This window comes from Phycodurus eques, chromosome 7, assembly GCF_024500275.1.
Source record: "Phycodurus eques isolate BA_2022a chromosome 7, UOR_Pequ_1.1, whole genome shotgun sequence".
NCBI lineage: Eukaryota > Metazoa > Chordata > Actinopteri > Syngnathiformes > Syngnathidae > Phycodurus > Phycodurus eques.
In genome coordinates, this window is record NC_084531.1 from 18,264,896 (window position 1) to 18,284,895 (window position 20,000).

The following is a 20,000-nucleotide window of genomic DNA, read 5'->3' on the forward strand; positions in this document are numbered from 1 at the left end:
ATATCTTGTGTGTATCTTGCTGGAGCAAAATTTTATATCCAGGGAACATTCAGTTAATTCAACATTTATATTTAATATAGGGAGCTGACTGAAGGACGTCTGCCTTCATTTAAATGTAATTAAGAGAAGTGGTGCAGCAGTAGGAAATGCACCCAAGGCTTTAGTCCTTCAGTGTCAATAAAAGACACTCACGAGCCACTTGCCTTATTAGGCCCGCTTCCATACTTCATTTGAAGTTTACGAACATTACGAATTTCATTTCAGTAATGTGGTGTAAAACCCACAATTTGCGCTATGCGCGGAAAAAGGGGATTAAGAGGTTAACTCGAGAAACGCAGCAGTTCGTGGAGAGGGGGGAAATATAAATAGACAGATGTCATATTACAACCCCAATTCCAATGAAGTTGGGACATTATCCATCCATCCATCCATCCATCCATCCATTTTCTGAGCCGCTTCTCCTCACTAGGGTCGCGGGCGTGCTGGAGCCCATCCCAGCTGTCATCGGGCAGGAGGCGGGGTACACCCTGAACTGGTTGCCAGCCAATCGCAGGGCACATAGAAGCAAACAACCATCCGTACTCACATTCACACCTACGGGCAATTTAGAGTCTCCAATTAATGCATGTTTTTGGGATGTGGGAGGAAACCGGAGTGCCCGGAGAAAACCCACGCAGGCACGGGGAGAACATGCAAACTCCACACAGGCGGGGATTGAACCCGGGTCCTCAGAACTGTGAGGCTGACGCTCTAACCAGTCGGCCACCGTGCCGCCAAGTTGGGACGTTATGTTAAACATAAATAAAAACAGAATACAATGATTTGCAAATCATGTTCAACCTATATTTAATTGAATACACTACAAAGACAAGCTATTTAATGTTCAAACTGATTAACTTTATTGTTTTTAGAAAATATTCATTAACTTTGAATTTTATGGCTGCAACACGTTCCAACAAAGCTGGGACAGGTGGCAACACTTGAGAAAACCAATGTCAGTAAATACAGTTCAGCGCTACATCCGTAAGTGCAACTTGAAACTCTATTATGCAAAGCAAAAGCCATTTATCAACAACACCCAGAAACTCCGCCGGCTTCTCTGGGCCCGAGCTCATCTAAGATGGACTGATGCAAATTGGAAAAGTGTTCTGTGGTCCGACGAGTCCACATTTCAAATTGTTTTTGGAAATTGTGGACGTCGTGTCCTCCGGGCCAAAGAGGAAAAGAACCATCCGGACTGTTATGGACGCAAAGTTCAAAAGCCAGCATCTGTGATGGTATGGGGCTGTGTTAGTGCCAATGGCATGGGTAACTTACACATCTGTGAAGGCACAATTAAAGCTACATACAGGTTTTGGAGAAACATGCTGCCATCCAAGCAACGTCTTTTTCATGGGCGCCCCTGCTTAGTTCAGCAAGACAAAGCCAAACCACATTCTGCACGTGTTACAACAGCGTGGCTTCGTAGTAAAAGGGTGCGGGTACTAGACTGGCCTGCCTGCAGTCCAGACCTGTCTCCCATTGAAAATGAAAATGTGTGGCGCATTATGAAGCGTAAAATACGACAACGGAGACCTCGGACTGTTGAACAGCTGAAGATGTACATCAAGCAAGAATGGGGAAGAATTCCACCTACAAAGCTTCAATTAGTGTCCTCAGTTCCCAAACGTTTATTGAATGTTGTTCAAAGAAAAAGTGATGTAACACAGTGGTAAACCAGCTTTGTTGGAACGTGTTGCAGCCATAAAATTCTAAGTTAATTAATATTTGCTAAAAACAATAAAGTTTATCAGTTTGAACATTAAATAGCTTGTCTGTATAGTGTATTCAATTAAATATAGGTTGAACATGATTTGCAAATCATTGTATTCTGTTTTTATTTATGTTTAACACAACGTCCCAACTTCATTGGAATTGGGGTTGTAGAAAACAGCAGCGGGTTGAGGGGGGTTAAGAATATCAAAAAAGAGAGAAATGGTCAAAAGAAGGGAGGGTGGGTTATGTGAAAATGTGGGCGCGTTACCTGATCATGTGATAGCTGAGAGAAGATGCCAGAACGCAGCAGAGGAGACGAGCATGCAGTCAGGCAGAGGAGAGAGGACAAAGAAAGAAAAGGACAAAAGAAGGCGGGAGACAAGAGAGGTCAGTTTAGAAGCCGGCACGAGACACCGAGGAGCAGAGAAGAGCCGCTCAGGAAGGCTGAAAAAGTACGTCATCTGATCATCTGTCTATGAAGATATCGGACAAGTATATAGAGGATTTAGCTGAGGAATAAAACTGGGCAACAACAAATTTATTGAGAGATTAAGATTTATTAACTGATTTAGGAAATTTTTTATGTGCTGAATCCAAATATCACACTGATATTTGAATTCAAATCCTCACAGTCATTTAATGAACATTTGATTAATAATGTGTAGTAGAAAACTATTTTTTCTCTTTAAAACCTCACATCTCAAATAAAAAAAATCCAAACAAAAATCAACCGATGATGTCACAAAATGTCACTGCTGTAGTAAGAAAATCAGATTTTGTAAAAAAATCAACTTAGCATAAAAACCTGACCTGAACAAGAGAAATGGATGTCATCTTTGAAATCAGCAATGCAAATGTGTCCTAAATCAGTTGAAAAAAACACACAACTTACAGTGTTTTGTTGTAACCCAGTGTTATTAACTGCTGCTGTATGACAAGAGTGGAAAAAAAACAAAACAAGAACACACAAATAGACAAAATTTCTGGGCATTAAACTGCAAACCTATCCACACTTTAAATTTAGATAAAATAAATAATAATAACAATAACAAGACATTAAAATATATAGGATATAATAATATAAATACAATTAAATACAAAATAAAATGAAACAAATACTCTATGATTTAAGTAGTCAACTAATATTTTCCATGCCTTCCTCGCAAGGTTAGTTCAACAACAAATGCATGACCACAATGAATCCCACCAGATATATTTTGGATTTTCTTACACTATACATTCCAAAACGAATGCACGTATTTTCTCTTATCTACAGGGGAAGTCGGCCAGTGTCATTAATGAACAACAACAGGTCTGTGGTGGAATAAGTACAAATCCAATGTATTCTGGAGGGATACGATAAAGATTTGATTAATTCAAAACCATTGGGGAGCGGTGGCATTAGTAAAATACTGAAAAGGAGTTAATAAGCATACGTGTGAGTATGACAGTTCACAAGCGCGAAAGGGAGAGAAACTTCTGTCCACCATTAAAAGTTGACTCAAGTGCACTTACTTCTGTAAAATGAATATTCCTACGACCACCACAAAGGAGGCAAGGTCTGCACACACCCACATCAGGCAGTATTCATCTGGTTTCTGAGGGGGAAAACAACATGATTTACTAGTGTTGTTTGAGTTCAACAGTATCCAACACTGGGTGGTGCTGTCGATCAAGGATACGCTCCTAAAGCGATGACATAGACAAAGATTTTACCATTAGACTAGACTCCTGCAAATCAGGAATTAATCTGTATTTTTTATTTTTTTTTAAGTGACTTGGGTTATACATCCACTCGGTCACATCTGCCGGTAGGTTTGACTTTTGCCAAAACGCAATGGGGCTCGGCGGTCACGTTTTCCCATGCAGAGCTCCCATATGGTGAGAGACACAGGAAGGGCCGACTGATCTGCTGCTCAGGCCATAAAATCCAAAGTGGCACTGTGATGGTGAAGCAGGATTCAGGAGACGACTGCTTGATGAGATATAGAGAGACTCTTTGCATTATTGCGCTGGGACCAAAGGGATGCAGGAGAAAAGACAAGTGTGCGGGCCCCCACCTGCAAAATCAGATCATCATGGCTAAATGGTGGCTACATGATTTCTTCTAGATCTAAGGGGACTGTGTAAACACTACACTACAAATTACACTGATTTCACAAGATTTTTCACAAAGACAAGTGTTTGAATGTTCTCTGACAATGATTATCAAAGTGTGCTACGTGTACCATTGTAGTGTGGAAAAAAAAAAGTGTTAAACCTTCAAACTGTGCAACACCTTACAGTGGCTTAGGTAATTGAATTATTTTTAAGAACTGTGCATTTATTTTATTGTCCAATATGTTCTAAATGTGTATAATGTTGCAGTGACGGACAATAATATTAAAAATACTTTTTGGAAATAAAACCTCTGCGAGTTGCTGTTTGTATGTGTCCTGCGATTGAGCAGTCCAGGGTGCGCCCTGCCTCTTGGCCAAAGTCAGTTGGGATAGTCTGATGGTTACCAATGACACCAATGAGGATGAGCTGTATGGAAAATGAATAGATGGAGCATTTTGGGGGAGTTTCCCAGCTAAGATGTGATGGGTTTATCCTTAGAAGAATACCTAGTTATTTTAAAAATAAAAAATAAAAATTAAAAAAAGGACCAAAAAAAATACTATACACAGGAGGTTGCACACAATTAAACATCTCCTCCTTTGATGGTGAAGGAAATAATATTAGGACCGCATTGCTTAGTTGAGGAGATGAGCAAAAGGTAAAGCTATAGATTAGCAGAGGAGACAAAGACAACAGCGAAGTGCATCCTTACCAAGAGCCAGATGGGGTAAGGCACCTTTTTGAGGACATGTGGTGCCTCAGACGATACGGATGACACGTCGCTGCACCACAGCACTGAGTACAGCCAAGGCTCGTTGACCATATAGAGGGTAACGCTCATGTTTTTCTGCGACAAGTCCCTGAAAGACAGTATTTATTTATTTATTTTGGTAAATGTTTGTGCGTGTATGGTTGCTTGTTGTGCGCATATTCCTACCTGATTTCCTGAGTGCTGGCCTGGTTGTATCTGAGCAGCAGCCTGCTGATGCCTGCCTCTCTGAGGCTTTGAGGACTTTTTTTCTTCAAGGATGTCTGGATCAGACCAGGTGCAAGCTGTTGCACTTGATCCCTGTCTTCTTCTGGAGTCCACATTACCTTCAAACATATAATTGGAAGTGGCACCTTCAGGCATCTGGATATTGCACCCAAGAATGAACCAGACTTGTGCAAATCAATAATTTATCAAATAAATTCTCTCATTATTCTTGAATTTAGCAAATAGAAATAATTTTGGTAATCTTAACTGACCTAAAACAGGAAAGATTTTATCTGATTCCATGTCACAGTAAGAAAATAAAAAAAAGAGGTTTAGTGTATGTAAACATCTGGTTTCAACTTTAGATCAGGTAGGACCCTTTTCAAGAAAACGTAAAACTCTCCGAAGTAGTACAACACCAACCAGACTTTGAGGAACCCCAGATCGCTCCACAGCCTGCAGAGTGTCATTGATCCAGCTGTGGTAGCAGGGGTGCCCCAGCGGAGGTCTCCTCAGCCTGAACACCACAGTGGTGTTATGATAAGAGGCCAGCTTTAGAAGCTGCTCCAGGTTGCACACACTCTGGTTGGCAATCAGGTTCCTCTCGTGGGGCGATAGCGTGTGCGTTGTCCAGAAGGGGTCGTCCTGAAGAAGAGTAGCACAAAGACTCAAAAGTGGTACAGCAAAAAAAATACAAAATAAAAAATATATATATTAAAAAGAAAATATATATAATTTCAATAAATAAATCCTGCACCAACAATATGAGTTTAGGATTTTTACCACACATAGCCTCTTACTACATTTTGAGGCTGTGGTCCCACCTTGAGGAACCACTGCCCCGCATTGAGCTGTTGTAGATCGGTCCAGTTGAACAGTGTGGCGTCCTCCATCTGCCTGTCGGGGAAAATCCTCTCTACGTCAGTGGTCCTGCGCAGGGTGCGGTCGTGCATCAGGAACGGAACGGCATCAACACTAATAAGTGGCGAATAGGGAAGAGGTTATTGTAGATAAAATTCAAAATCATTATTCTGGATTAATGTATTCATTTAATTATAGGTTTATTGTGGTTGTAGTTTGCAAGAGTAAACTGCAATGTATTATTATGATGAGATGTGTTTATACTGTATATGTTGACCCCCTTACATACTTTACAATAAGCAGTCCCTTTTTTCACCACTGCAAACTACAATCAGAATAATTACATCTTGTTAAATTAATACTATGCATTATCTTAGTAAAGGCAGATTTTTTGAAACAGCTTTTCATCTGCGACCATCATGCTCAATGATGTTCATGAGAGGGAGGTGTCATCTCAACACTATATCGACACTGGCATCCCATAGTTGTTCTCCCATCCCTCTGAGAGGTTTACTTTCTAATTTCACTTTTATTTCAAATGTTGAGGGGAAAGATGCATCTGATTGTGTATGCGGTGTACAAGGATACCTGATCATAGTGCGAGGAGACTGGAGTTAACTAGATGCTAATCTCTAGACTCACATATGAACACAAAAGGAAAGTGAAACAAAACATGCTTGTGCTAAACGTTTGAATAGCAAATTATTTTAGTCTTTTGGATTCACATCAGCATGTAGGCCCATAACAAAATGTCATTTGAGTCACCATTCAAAATTTTCACTGAAAAAACAATGTTTGAGAACTCTGGAGTTTCTTTCTGCCATTTGCGTTGGAGCGGACATGCGCCCGCAAACTGAGGCGCCACAGGGACTCCCAACCGCTTGATAACCCCACTCCTTCACGCTGCCTAGCTGTGAGACAGCCACTAGGAGAATGCCTGGTGTACGTCAAGTGGACCTTAACCTAATTAGCAGCTTGCCGTCAAATCTTGATTCCTGGCTTCAAAAGACTCCTTCCCTGAACAAAAGGTCGAGGGACCCTCCCTCCCTGTGGTTAATATTCAAACATGCACGTGAGGCGCCACCCACTGGCTTTGAGAGGAACTGTAAGCTCCAACCCAACCCGTGGCCTCGCCTTTGATGTTTGCTAACGGAAGATAAAATGCCCGTTTTGATGTCCTCCAAACTCTGTAGAAATATTAAAAATGTATGCCTTGGTGTCTGTGTCACTATCGTCACATCTACATGTCCTCTGCCAGATTTTTGAGAACTGTTCCTCGTGATTTAAAATCAAACAGTACAAAATGTTGTATTGAACAATGAGCAACCGATCTGCCACGAACAAAGTTTAAACAATGATTCTACGCGTGAGAGTACAAAGTTGGGAGTGTTTTAGATTAATATATGATTTTATACCCATCCATCCATTTTATGAGCCGCTTCTCCTCACAAGGGTCGCGGGCGTGCTGGAGCCTATCCCAGCTATCATCGGGCAGGAGGCGGGGTACACCCTGAACTGGTTGCCAGCCAATCACAGGGCACATACAAACAAACAACCATTTGCACTCACAGTCACACTTACAGACAATTTAGAGTTGTCAATTAACCTACGACGCATGTTTTTGGGATGTGGGAGGAAACCGGAGTGCCCCGCAGGCACGGGGAGAACATGCAAACTCCACATTGGCGGGGCCGGGGATTGAACCTCGGTCCTCAGAACTGTGAGGCAGACGCTCTAACCAGTCGTCCTCGATGGGACAGGGTCATGTTTACCAATATGTTATACCACCTTTTCTTTTATTTAACAACATTCAATAAACGTTTGGGAACTGAGCACACTAATTGTTGAAGCTTTGTAGGTGGAATTCTTTCCCTTTCTTGCTTGATGTACAGCTTCAGCTGTTCAAAATAAAACAAGGACTAGTATCGAGAAATTCACAAAAACGGTACAGTAGAGTGTATGGAACAAAAAGGACATTTAACTCCCATGAATAAAAAGATGGATGCATGCAACATTGCAAAGTGAACACAAGAAAAAGTACTGTTTTGGCAAAAGTTTTACCCTGGAATTAAATAATACATCAATTATTTAAAAAGGCTGATAAATTATTCTAGATTTAAATCAGAGATGGATCAGTTTTCTGAATTGGCTTGTAATTCAAATTTAGAGGTTTCACTTCATGAAACAAGTTCCCCTTAAACCCGCAACCGTTTTGCCATTTAATGAGGAAGGTAATATGGTCTATGGAACTTCATATTTTACCAAACAATAAGGCACAAATAATCTGAGAGTTGATTGTGTTTTTGTACCTGACTGCGACATCTGCCTCCAACCCAGTGACATTCATTTGCAGCGCTCGCTGAAAGGACCACATTGTGTTCTCTGGCGCAAGCTGAAAACACACACAAACCCCCCATGAAAATGACTGCGTCAGTGTGCTTATAACATAATGGGTGTCTTATTTATTATTTATTTATGGCTATATCTTGAGGACACAAACACAAATTGTAGCAAAAGGAATGCTGTGAAATTGGGGGAAAACAACTCTGTGGATTAAAAATTAACTTGGTTGGAATCAATATGATTCCACGGGTTAAACATCACTTGCAAGAAATGCTTCTGTCTATGGACACAGAGTGAGTCAAGCTAGTGGGGAAAAAGGAGATAATGTTATGATCAATACAGTAAACCTGTGGGAAACTGAGTCCAGTCACATGATTTGTTTTCATAGTCACACAGAAATTCTCCCAATTTTAGATGCTGCTGTGAGGATCGATCACAAATACCGCAAATAGCAGGGTGTGTGTGTGAACATGTTGGCTCTCTTTTCCCATCCAAGTGTTGTGTAACATTGAGAGGGATATTGTGCCAAGCGCACAAAACTGTCTTCAGATCACTTAAAAATCAGTACAATTAGAATGGTAGAAGAAAAAATTTGTCTAGGCAGGCATCATATTCTCAATGTGAACTTCTACTTTATCCATAATGAGAGCATCTAGTGTTGTTTTGATTTATTCCAGTTCATTTCAATGCAGCAACTAATGCACCAGAAAGCGACAAATATGGAAGACAAACTATGTAGTGCATATGTACACAAGTGTGTGTGTGTGTGTATATATATTTATTTGCAAAGGTGACTACACAATATAAATCCTCATCAATCATTCATCAGGCAATAAAAGGGTTTCCTTTGGATCTTGGCGGATTTTGTTGGGCTATTTTTAGTTGCTTGACCACAAGGTCATGACCACACTAGCACAGCCTTGGAAAGAGCAGAAGAAAATAGGGAAAAGGTATATCCACAAAGTGGTTTTCAGTAAGGTTCTTCACTAAATGGTTGCCCGATATTGATAAAAGACAGAAGAGCATGTAAATGAATCATGTTATTCAAGCACAATCCAAATTGTTTTCCCACATTTGGGACTCACCATGGGGGCCCCCTGGTGACCAATAACATTGGGGCGGGGCCTGAGATTGCTGGGGTCCATGATGCAAGGGGAGGTGATATACAGCGGCACCACGTACAGCCCCACTAACACACTGAGATACAGTAGCATGACCACCACCTGGAACGCTGCAGGACAGCAAACATTTCCACTATTGAACCATTTTTATAGTAATTTTACATTTAAAAAAAAACAACAAAAAAAACCAGTCATAATCATCCCAAATTTCCCTTTTCAGTTTTTAAAAATTCGTTCTAGGGTCATACCAATACAAAAAAAAAACACATACTGCAATGCTTGAACTGTTAAAACATTGACGATAGTGATAATTTTTGTTTTAAATGTTCTCAGGCTCCAATTTTGTGTTTTAGAATTACATGGCAGACTGACTCAAATACGCAAATCAATCAAATGGTTTCAATCAACTAACCAGTAGTACACTGGATAAACCTATATATACCCATTGTCAAAATGTAGATTATAAATAATAAAAATTACATAAAAGACAATATAAAATTTATAATTTTAAATACTTTAACACTTATACATATAAGCCCTGAAGGGGAAACACAACAACGTCGTTTCCAGCTGAAAGATAAACCAAATACAAATTCACTTTAACGTTTACTATCTTCTACTAAAACATCTAGAAATGGGTTTAAATTTTAACTTGTGCCATTCAGGGCATGCTTGTAAATGTTGTGTTTGGGTATTTATGTTAATGTACAGCAACCACAGTTCAATTGAGCAATTCCAGCAGCGAGTGAGAGCGACGCCACCACCACAGAGGAATTTTGTTTCAAGGTCAGCTGTGTTTGTGTGTGTGTGTGTGTAATGGGAGAAAGGCGAGGTGTGCGTGCGTGCTAAGAGACAGACGAACAAGCATTTTGTCAGAGACCTTTCCACCTTTCCAAGAGGACCTTGTCAACAATGGAAGATGTTATTCTTGATAAATGTGTTTTTAACTCTCAGGAAAAACAGTATTTTTAGGCAAGGAATGTTTACAATGATTATGGGTGTGGCCTCTGAGGAAATGACTAAATTGCACGATTAACATGACAGTTTGTGTGTGGAACAGATATTATGTCACATTCAATCCTGAGATGACATTCAAAGTAGCTCCGGCATGTAAACTTCATTTGATTTTATCGAAAATAAAATCATGCGAAACACACACTGAGGAATGCTAATACTGGATTCCTGTATTCCGGAATGAAAACAAATCTTACAAAGTGCTGTCTGACATGAGCCAGAAAGAATGTATGTTGTCTGCAACTCTATGGATGGAAGCTCTTGGCCACAGTCTTCACACTGTTAATCATTGCACGCTCTTCCTGTTAGCGAATCGCAAACACGAGAGTGACTTTTAAATCACATTGCAAACTTACATGTTTTATCCGCACGGGCGACCTGTCCAGCCACTATCCAGGACAGAGCTGTGACCGCAGTGACGGCACCGATGTGCAAGAACGGGCCCGTGGCCTGCATGGATGCAAGGAGGGGAGAAGAGGATGCACGAGGACACACAAACAGAAAAAAGGTACGTCTTAGTGGAATTACAGACTTGGGAGATAATGGCTATAATTTGTAGAGACATTTCCTGAAAAATGTGACTGTTGGAGTGGAATTGCACATCACACATTCCCGCTGCTGCATTAATCTTACTGTGACACTAATCACAGACGTCTAAAAACTACTTTAGAGTTAAGGCACACCTGGCAGGTCCCTTCCGGTCAAAGTTGCCAGTTTACATACAAATTCAAATCACACACAAAATGCAATTTCCTGAAATATTATCAACTGAAGGGTTCCTCACACAACTAATAGCACAGTATACAGTCATTGTATTTAATTTATACACATTAAGACCCAGTAAAGTGAATTCTGAGATTTGTTTCTGAATACATTATACATGTTTGAAGATAATTGCTGAAAATGTGCAAAGACTGACAACTACGTAGTACTTATTTGTGAATTATAGTGTTTTCAATCATTCAAATTGAAATTCTTTTCATTCTATGTGGTCTGTGAAATTTAAAAGACATTTATTTTCAGTTTTTAGAGACTTTAAATGAAAATACTGTTAAGATATCAATAAATAAATGCAATCTGACTTGATCTCTGTGTGGATATAAAATGTAAGTGAAGTATATACAGTGGAACCTCCACCGCAAAACGAGACCAACCAAAATTTAGGGGAAATATGCATTTAATGTGGTACAATTTTGGAGGAAAGAACAGCCACCAGAAGTTACTGTGGACTCATTTCGAGGGGGTGTCCAAGTACTATTCCAAGTGTTTTAGTGTCACGGTAGACATGATTGCCAATAGTCATGTGGATGACTCAACAAAGGTGTTGGTTCTGTTAAGTGGTGTTTCGTGTGGCTTTTTGTAAGCAGAATGTGATTTGCATCTGCTGTGATTTTGAATCCATCTGTTTGTGATGTTTGACAAGAAGCAGGAGGACTGAGTATAGATGTATATGGCTCGATTAGCTTCCGCTTAGTTTCATTTTAGACTTGTGTAACAGTTAATGTTGCAGAATGAGATGCATGAGCGGCATATTTGACTGCGGAACTAATTATTCCAGATATAATTGATCACAGTGGGAAATGTTCGTTTGACAATCTGAACAAATCACAGGTTGACCACCTTTACTGAACAGATTGCTTTCACTGTATTTGTTAGACAGAAAAACACAGGAAATAAAGCTGCCTCGCTGTTCAGAGTTCCAATGTTGTAGTCGGCTGACCTGCATGGAGATTGGGATGATGTCCCACTCGTGCTGCCATGTTTGATTGATGGATATCACCCCAACAACAGTTGTGAGAAGAGCTGCAGTGACTCCTATCTGTGAGGACAGGAGGCGAAGGAAAAGAAAACGTCCCATCAATGTGGACACGCATACATCACAAAATACTCAAGAGTGGCTTGTGGCGTCTGCATTTGTCTTGTCTTTCTATGTGGCAAGATTTTCATCACCATCCTGTGACACCCATGTCCAAACTGTAAGGTCTGTCATCCATGAATAAGCATTCACACCTAGTGACACTTAGAATGTGTCTTGTGCATCATTGGTGTCTTAAGTGTCTAAGTAACACAAATAAAGTCAACAGTTGGCACATTACCTTATGCAGCCAATGCAAATTCAACTGTTGGCCAAGTGCAACGTGACAAAGGGCTAAAACCTGGGAGAGGAAAAATACACAATAGCTGCTACATGCTGCTGTTGAGGAAATATGCCACACAGAAGATAAATATGGATATTTCTGGGAGACACTAACCATTAAAAAGGCTATGTAGGTGAAGCCAGCAGCGGTGGTGGCCAAGACTGGAACTGTGCCATCGCTCCACTCGCCAGAGCGATTGTAGAGGAACCTGCAGCAACAAGACATTTTATCACAGTTGTCATATTGAGTGCTCGCTTGCATTTCATCAATATCAACCAGAGGAAAGCCTTGGGAGCAAAACTGTTCGCCTCTCCATATTGCTGCTTAAATTAAAATTTCTCTTCCAATCCCAACTGTGCGCTTGCTTACACATTAACAGGTTGATAGTGAAAATGAAAAGTGAAGATGTTGTTTTCAAACAGGTATGTGGCTCACAGGCAGACATCTATCAAGTCCCATGGATATTATTGCATTAATGTTGCAATGAAGCCAGCATAGACACAGCAGCGAACGCACTCTCAGCGACCACAGAGCCTGTTGGGAATGTTAGATTAATGCTTGGTAAATTGCTCCTAGAAATACAGGCTTATACAGACAAAAACGCACAGTCCTGCGTGTGGGAAGAAGATGTAGAACCTTGAAATTCAAATGCCTGATTTCAACTGTTCAGAGGCTTGAACTGCAGTCATGAAAGATCTATGCATATCTCACAAAACTTCATCTTAGTAAGCATCTAGACAAATTCCAAAATTACGTTATGCTTTGCTTTGCCTATTTGTGTTCTTTTTTCGTCATGACACCACAAATGGCAAAGTAGCAGAATGACCATAGAACCGGAAATGGAATTTATTGCAGTAGCAACGTGACAAGATTTTCCCAAAAATAACAAGCCTGTGAAAATGCGAAGTCTTGTTGGAAGGGGCACATCAACGAGAGTACAACGCACCACGAACATTGAAAATTGGAACATGGGTTGAGTTTGTCTCGGAAATAATGCCGTTTTTGGGGAATGTTTTTGTGTGTGTGAGTATGTATGTATGTGTGTATATATATATATATATATATATATATATATATATATATATATATATATATATATATATATATATATATATATACACACACACACACACACACACACACACCGCATATGGAAAATGTGGTAAAAAAATTTTCAATATAGTTAAGCAAGATTACCATCCATTTTATGTACCGCTTATCCTCACTAGGGTCGCGGGCGTGCTGGAGCCTATCCCAGCTATCTTTGGGTGAGTGGTGGGGTACACCCTGAACCGGTCACCAGCCAATTGCAGTAAAGCAGTATAAACTGGATTATTTCTCAACACAACTCCTCGACCCTTCGTTTAGTCTGCTACCCGGGGAACAGAGTTTCAGCTAAAAATATCCATGAGTAAGCACGTGCGGGCTGAAATTCCAAGGGGTTCTAAAAGTTGATGTGTCAAAATCATCGTGATGTTTCAAACATAGTCACTTGCTTAAATAGTGCAAATTGTACATTCTTCATGAGAAGAGCAGTCAAATAGGGCATGTACTTCAGTAATCAATTGTTTTTTTTCATGAATGTATTTATTATGGAGGATTTACAAGTTTTGGAAAATTCCATAAAGATGGAGTCCACTTGTAACGTTGCTCACTGCTATGTAGTGGCACTTTAGCTACTAAAGCAGAATAGGCGATGCATCTCTGTCCTGGCTGCTGAGTACAATATAGCTAAATCAACAACAGACTGAGGAGAGTGAACCATGTTTAGCCTTGAGTAATCAATGTTTTTGACATGACCGGACCCTAACTCTGCAATATGACTCTTGACAGTGACCCATGCGGCCGGTCAGTAAGTACACGCATCTCTGTCCAAGCTGCTCAGTAGCTTCTAGGAGTTTAACCGATTTCTCGACAAGTTGAATTTACAACTCCACACCGCCGTTCAAAGCTTGAGGTCGACTAATCACTAATCACGTTTTTGGCATCTCGTCTTCCAATTGGCTAATTTACAATTCTTCTGCCATTGCCAAACTGTAATGCTCTGTGGAGCAGCGAAAATGTCTGGGCAACAAGGCGACGCAGTCTTCATACATCTGCGTGGGTCCCACAATACAAAAATAAGATGGTTGTGGAAGAGCATAGCGGTTAGCCTAGCTAGCTTTGGCTATTCTGATGTCCATTAATCTTAACAGATTCGTACCCCGCGGTACCTCGGGACTGGCAGCGAGGTACAAGGGCAGTGGCGTGAAGACAAACTCCATTTTCATCACCAAAATGTTATGTCTAACAATGCACAGACAACTGTGTGCTAATGAAAACTTTATTCATCATAGAAGTTGTAAGGTACAACGCACCAACATTGCGACACTTATGACACTGACGTCAGTATACCATACCACGGTATGAATGCTACAGGCATGTGAAAGTATTTTACTCAAAATGAAACCCGTTGCAAGTCTATCCTCACATACATTAGAAGCAGGAGTGAAATAGAAACAGTGAAACAGAGAATTAATTTTATTTTTATTTATTTATTTATTTATTTTTTAAATCCTGCCTCCGCTATGCTATGGAACACAAGAAGATGACATCGGCGAGCTTGTTGAAGAGAAAAACATACATAAAGGTCCCACTAATTACAATACATTCAGAATATAGTTAGCTGCATTTTTATTCTTTGTTTTTTATCTGTTTTATGATGTGAAACTGGTCCATGTTGCAAAAAAAGGTTGTGGACAACTGTACTGTGCTGGAAAAAATATCAATGATGTCACTAATTAATTGACCTCGACTCAACTTTCATAACACTATAGTTGACTACAAAATATTTTTAGACGTTCAACCCCAATTCAGAACAATATAACTGAATTTAAAAAAAAAATTTTTTTTTAAACACTGCAGATTGGCAATTCAGAATGTCCAAAATGGACTAAAAACCCTGACAGTTAATAAAGGTTTTTAAATGAAATGTGACAGTTTGACTATGGAACAAATTATTTCTATTTCCATTATATTCCAATGGGAAAACTGTTTAGAAATTAGAGGTCGACCAGTATCCTGGAGAGGATTTTGTTTGACCTTTTGTGTTCCACTGCATGTCCTTTTGACTCATATACTAATCACACTGTCAGGCTATTCAAGTGTCAGAGCTGCTGCAGCGTTACAGATATGCGGAGCCCTCGGTCAATACGTTTACACTGCAGATGGACCAAGACACTCCCTGCTGCTAAATCACCCTCACGGTTATCATCTGTGCACCACCCTTAAGAAAAGCAGGCCTATTTTGCATTTCCTCTTGAAGGCATGGCATGCCGCCCCAAATAAAACATCATTGCGTCATCTCCTGAAACGAGTGGAGGTCTGACATGTGTCTGTGTAGAACACATGGAGAGGGTGCGAGCGAAAGAGGGGTGACAGAAACATAAAAAAAAATAAAATAATTAAAAAACCGTTAAAGGTTAATTGAAGGTTAACCCCCCCTCCCCCCCCCCCCCCAAAAAAAAACAAGGGGCAAATGGGTGAGGGGGAGGGAAAAGCAAGTCCAGTGGGTAAAGGATAACAGAAGAGGCAGCAGACGATAAGGGGACAGGGTGACATTGTGAAGGTTTTTAGAGAGTAGGAGGAGGTTAGGAGAAGAATTGCAAGCACTTTTAAGAATTATTAGTTACACTGTATTTCCATTAGAAATATCTACAACATCTTTTTGGCTTCCTGAACGATTCTTCTCTTATATGTTGAAGAGCCAAAATTGATAATTTTTTTGTGAGCACTGCAAACACATCACCATTTGCACAAATAAATATAGACATAAACAATGGATTTCAAGCTCATGGAAATAAAATGGGGACAATTATGTGGCCTTGGTTAACACGACCACTCACCAGTTAAACTCACTGTAGTCGTTGTGAGCTTCCAACCAGAAGTAGAACCAAACCAGCAGAGCACAGAAAGTAAAAAGGAGGACGAGGGACCACAGCAACTCCCACTGAGAACACACATACAAAACACACAATCAAGCCTCATTAGTTATGTCAACTGAAATTACCACTTGTATTATATATTTTCTGTTCAAAGTACTTAACAAATACAGCTTTCTCAAAATATCGGCAGTGTTACAGCTCCTGAGTAGTTAACTTTCCTTAAAAATGTATACCTGATGTTGAGGACATTGGGTGAAGCTGGATACTAACCTTTTTGTATTAAGTATTCCCTTATTCACATTGCTCATTAAAACGTCCTACACTGCTAATTACTGTCCTGCAATTTCATGCACTTTCACCACAGGCAAATATAAGTGGGCTTATATTTTTTTAGATAAAGAGGCATGATCAGCGATATACTGATCAATTTCTGGTGGTGGCTTTATTGAACAATTATAATTTGATGATAAAAAAGAAAGGACAATAAAATCTCTCAAGTGAAGCGGAGAATAATCGTAAACAATGTTATGTAAGAAGTCAGTGACGCTGCATGTTACCACGGCCTCTGTGGGAGGCCTCCTCACTCAGGCATGGGAAAGCTGAGACTTTGCGTCCCATGGTCCCGAATGAATACTTGAAAATAGGCACAGGCATGAAAATCAATTCGCTGATTGTTCAGAATTGACGGAATTGTGGGGAAATGTATTGTCGATTAGTCATGTCTTGAAGATATTGAGGCAAAATGGAGTGCATACCTTGAGACACCTCACATAAGAAATAATGTCAAATCTTTCTCAAACTGTCACGGTCATAAAATGTTTATTAACTGTCGTAATTTCAGCAGACTTATTATCTTGTGTTTAATCAAAATAAAATGTGCAAACAGCTGCTTTTACTTGGAAAAGAGTAACATTTTTGGAGATGACCAGTACCTGAGTCACAATAAATTTGTCTGTGCATTTTCTGCACCGTAAATTTGAAATAATGTCCTGTTTTTTAATAAAGGGATGGAATTATATTTTTTAACAAAATAAATAATCATTCATTGCAGCCCTAGATTGAACTCGCACATTTTATTTGACTTGAGACATTTTAGTCCACAAAATTCTCTTGTAAACTATGAAGAAAAAAAACAGCAACAAAAACTTTTGTGGAATTCAGTGTTGGAGGGTTCCACTTTACGATGAAACATCCAGTGGTGCTGAGTTGCAACAGCGTTGGTCGCAACATCAAACAGAAGACTTGACAATTTGGTTCAAGCACTCGCTTCCTGTTTCCCAGCTCACTCAGCAGCAGCAGTACAGGCTGAGGAGACAGGGCCTGCCCCCGTGACATCACATTACCATTTCTGCCTGGCTGGCATTTAACTGACCCTGTGGCATAGAGTGAAATAGCGGCAATAGAAATCCTTCGAAACATTACAATCTCTGTGTATCAGGCTGCCAAGGAGACTTTGCTCCCTATGATATAATTATTGTGACTCGTCTGAAGTTACTCGCCCTTTATTGAGAAATCTTAGAAGACAGTGAGTGCAAGTCCCTGGCTCATTCAGAGCTAAATAAAATAGTTATTACTAAAAGGTAATGCAAGGAACTAAAGACTATTTGTCCTTGACAGATTATGCTCTTGACTGTTTCTTGCAGGTCAGATTTGATGACCTAATAATGTGAAAAAGCTAATCATTATCAGGAATGCAGTTAGTAAACTACATGAACGAGAGGCACATGCTTGCCGCTTCACACTCCACATTTACTGGCATTAACCTCTCAGAACCTTGCCACATTCCTGTGCGTATCCAGATAACTCCCTGGAATTTCACACGGGGCATACTACAATGCCACTATATCACTGGGACAAGTGACTGTCTAATAAAATGTGTGCAAGTGCGAGGAGAGCGCTCGTGTCAACGTTCTTATCTGTTACAATTGATTTGCCATATTCAGGGTTTTAATAGTACAATTAATTTTTATATCTATTCTATGATGTCATAGAAAAACGTAAAAAAAATATTGTTTGACTTCATTCAGATCTTGTGCAGATAAGACAAAAGCAGCAATAAATATGTAATTTTTGGTTGAAACTGACAAAAGACCGTGCTGTTAAAGTGCAATAGGTTCTGGTGGCGTCACATGTAACAGAGGCAAATGACACCAGACCAGCAGCACTGTTGCCGTAATTTCTAAAGCCTTTTGTGTAACTCAATGTAAAAGACTGACTAAATGGAAATACTTTCAATTATTACTGAGCACCCAGATCAGCTTGCACTGTGTGACGTGGGCCTGACACCTACAAAGCACCTTGAGCGCACGCACGCACACACACACAGCAGATTCAGTCAAGACAGTGCCGAGCTGAATGCGGAAAAAAGAAAAATGAGAGAAACAGAAAGATCCTTTTGTGAGTTATGAATGCTTCTTCAACTGTTTCAGCATCAGATTCTCAGTTCTCACGCTCCCAGGATTCACTCAGTCCAGTTACATGCAACTGATACATACACTTTCTTGACTGGTCCTCGTTTGTTTAGGGGGCTTATTAAAAATGCTGTTTTGACACCTCCACGAACCTATAGTATATCAGGGTATTGAGTTTTGAATAATATCCTGTTAGTCCCCAAATCCAGAGCTCTTCTTCCACTTCAGTCATACAAACTTTTCCTAGTTAATTTCATGACGTCAAGTTAGCGACACAGTTAAAGGGCTGCAGATAGCTGGGCTTTTGCCTCATTGCTATGGAAACGCTCAAGGCAGTGCTCAGGGTCATATAACTGTCTCTGCATATTACAAGGTAGGACTCCCATTAATCTCTTTTTATTCAGCGGAACCTCACCTGAAGTTGACAATTCACAGCAACATTTTCTGCAAAACTTTAGAGCAGATCTCTGCATAGGATGCCTGGAAGGGTCAGCAAAGTGAGATGATTACCATAGAACCGGAAATGGATTTTATCAGGAAAATGTACATTTCTGTCCAGGCGGCTCAGTATAAGTTAAGCAAAGTTTGACTCTCGTGGTTAACTTCTTTTTACACTTTATTGACAGTGAATAATGTTAAAAAGCTTCATGCACAAAGCAGACTTCCTTAAAGGCTATGTGTCAAACCGTGTTATTTTAGTGTTATTTACTATTTATGTATGACTTGTAAGGAGGCTTTACACGATCAGGATTTTTGGGGCCGCTCACCGATCACGAGTTTAAAAAAAATGATAACCGATCACAAGATGGAGCAATGATCTGTTCATTTACTGTATATAATTGTGTACTTAATTGCTACAAAAATTATATTTACAATAAATATTGTATCTTTGTTCATCTATTTATGCCAGTAAGGCATAGTGACAGACAGAACAAATTAATGGTCTTCTATTAGATGGCAGGAAGCACATACAGTAATTAATGTATCCACTTTTTGTGACATTTTTGTTTGTTGGTGTGCCGTGAGATTTTTCAATTGTAAAATATGTTCCTTGGCTCCATAAAGGTTGGAAATCACTGCTCTAGTCAGATCGTGTATTCTAATCAGTAAAGTCAAACCAACATTACAACATGACAGAAATAATGGGTGTTAACTTACTGCAATTCAATTATACTTTATTGTAATTAAATTACTTCACCCACACCGAAACTTTAGTCCATGAATCGACAGAACGGCGGCATGTTTACGTACAACCATTAGCGGTAGCACTGGCTTGCTAGGCTACATACGTTTTTGTTGCCTGCTTGCGAGCCATATCGTATTAAAAGTATGTGAACATATCTCAAGCAAGCCTTAAA

The 20,000-nt window shown here is 39.8% G+C and overlaps 1 protein-coding gene across 11 annotated transcripts in view; it reads right to left on the minus strand.

Moving 5' to 3' along the window:
• The window catches only part of gdpd5b (glycerophosphodiester phosphodiesterase domain containing 5b), a 45,408-nt gene that overhangs the window by 3,891 nt on the left and 21,517 nt on the right, over positions 1-20,000 (minus strand). For 6 of the 11 annotated variants that reach the window (XR_009768901.1, XR_009768902.1, XM_061681510.1 and 3 more), the window contains 13 exons: positions 16,193-16,296; positions 12,423-12,516; positions 12,267-12,326; positions 11,891-11,989; positions 10,527-10,620; positions 9,121-9,266; positions 8,002-8,084; positions 5,632-5,806; positions 5,255-5,476; positions 4,793-4,950; positions 4,568-4,715; positions 3,271-3,353; positions 2,024-2,038 (listed from right to left, as the gene is read on the minus strand). Coding sequence is in view for 9 of the 11 variants with exons in the window: in XM_061681510.1 (XP_061537494.1) it covers positions 2,024-2,038; positions 3,271-3,353; positions 4,568-4,715; positions 4,793-4,950; positions 5,255-5,476; positions 5,632-5,806; positions 8,002-8,084; positions 9,121-9,266; positions 10,527-10,620; positions 11,891-11,989; positions 12,267-12,326; positions 12,423-12,516; positions 16,193-16,296 (1,481 nt within the window). In the remaining 2 variants the exon portion in view is untranslated. Of the gene's footprint in view, positions 1-2,023; positions 2,039-3,270; positions 3,816-4,567; positions 4,716-4,792; positions 4,951-5,254; positions 5,477-5,631; positions 5,807-8,001; positions 8,085-9,120; positions 9,267-10,526; positions 10,621-11,890; positions 11,990-12,266; positions 12,327-12,422; positions 12,517-16,192; positions 16,297-19,057; positions 19,123-20,000 lie in introns of those variants that run through there. The other 5 variants (XM_061681516.1, XM_061681514.1, XM_061681513.1 and 2 more) reach the window with 5 other exon arrangements.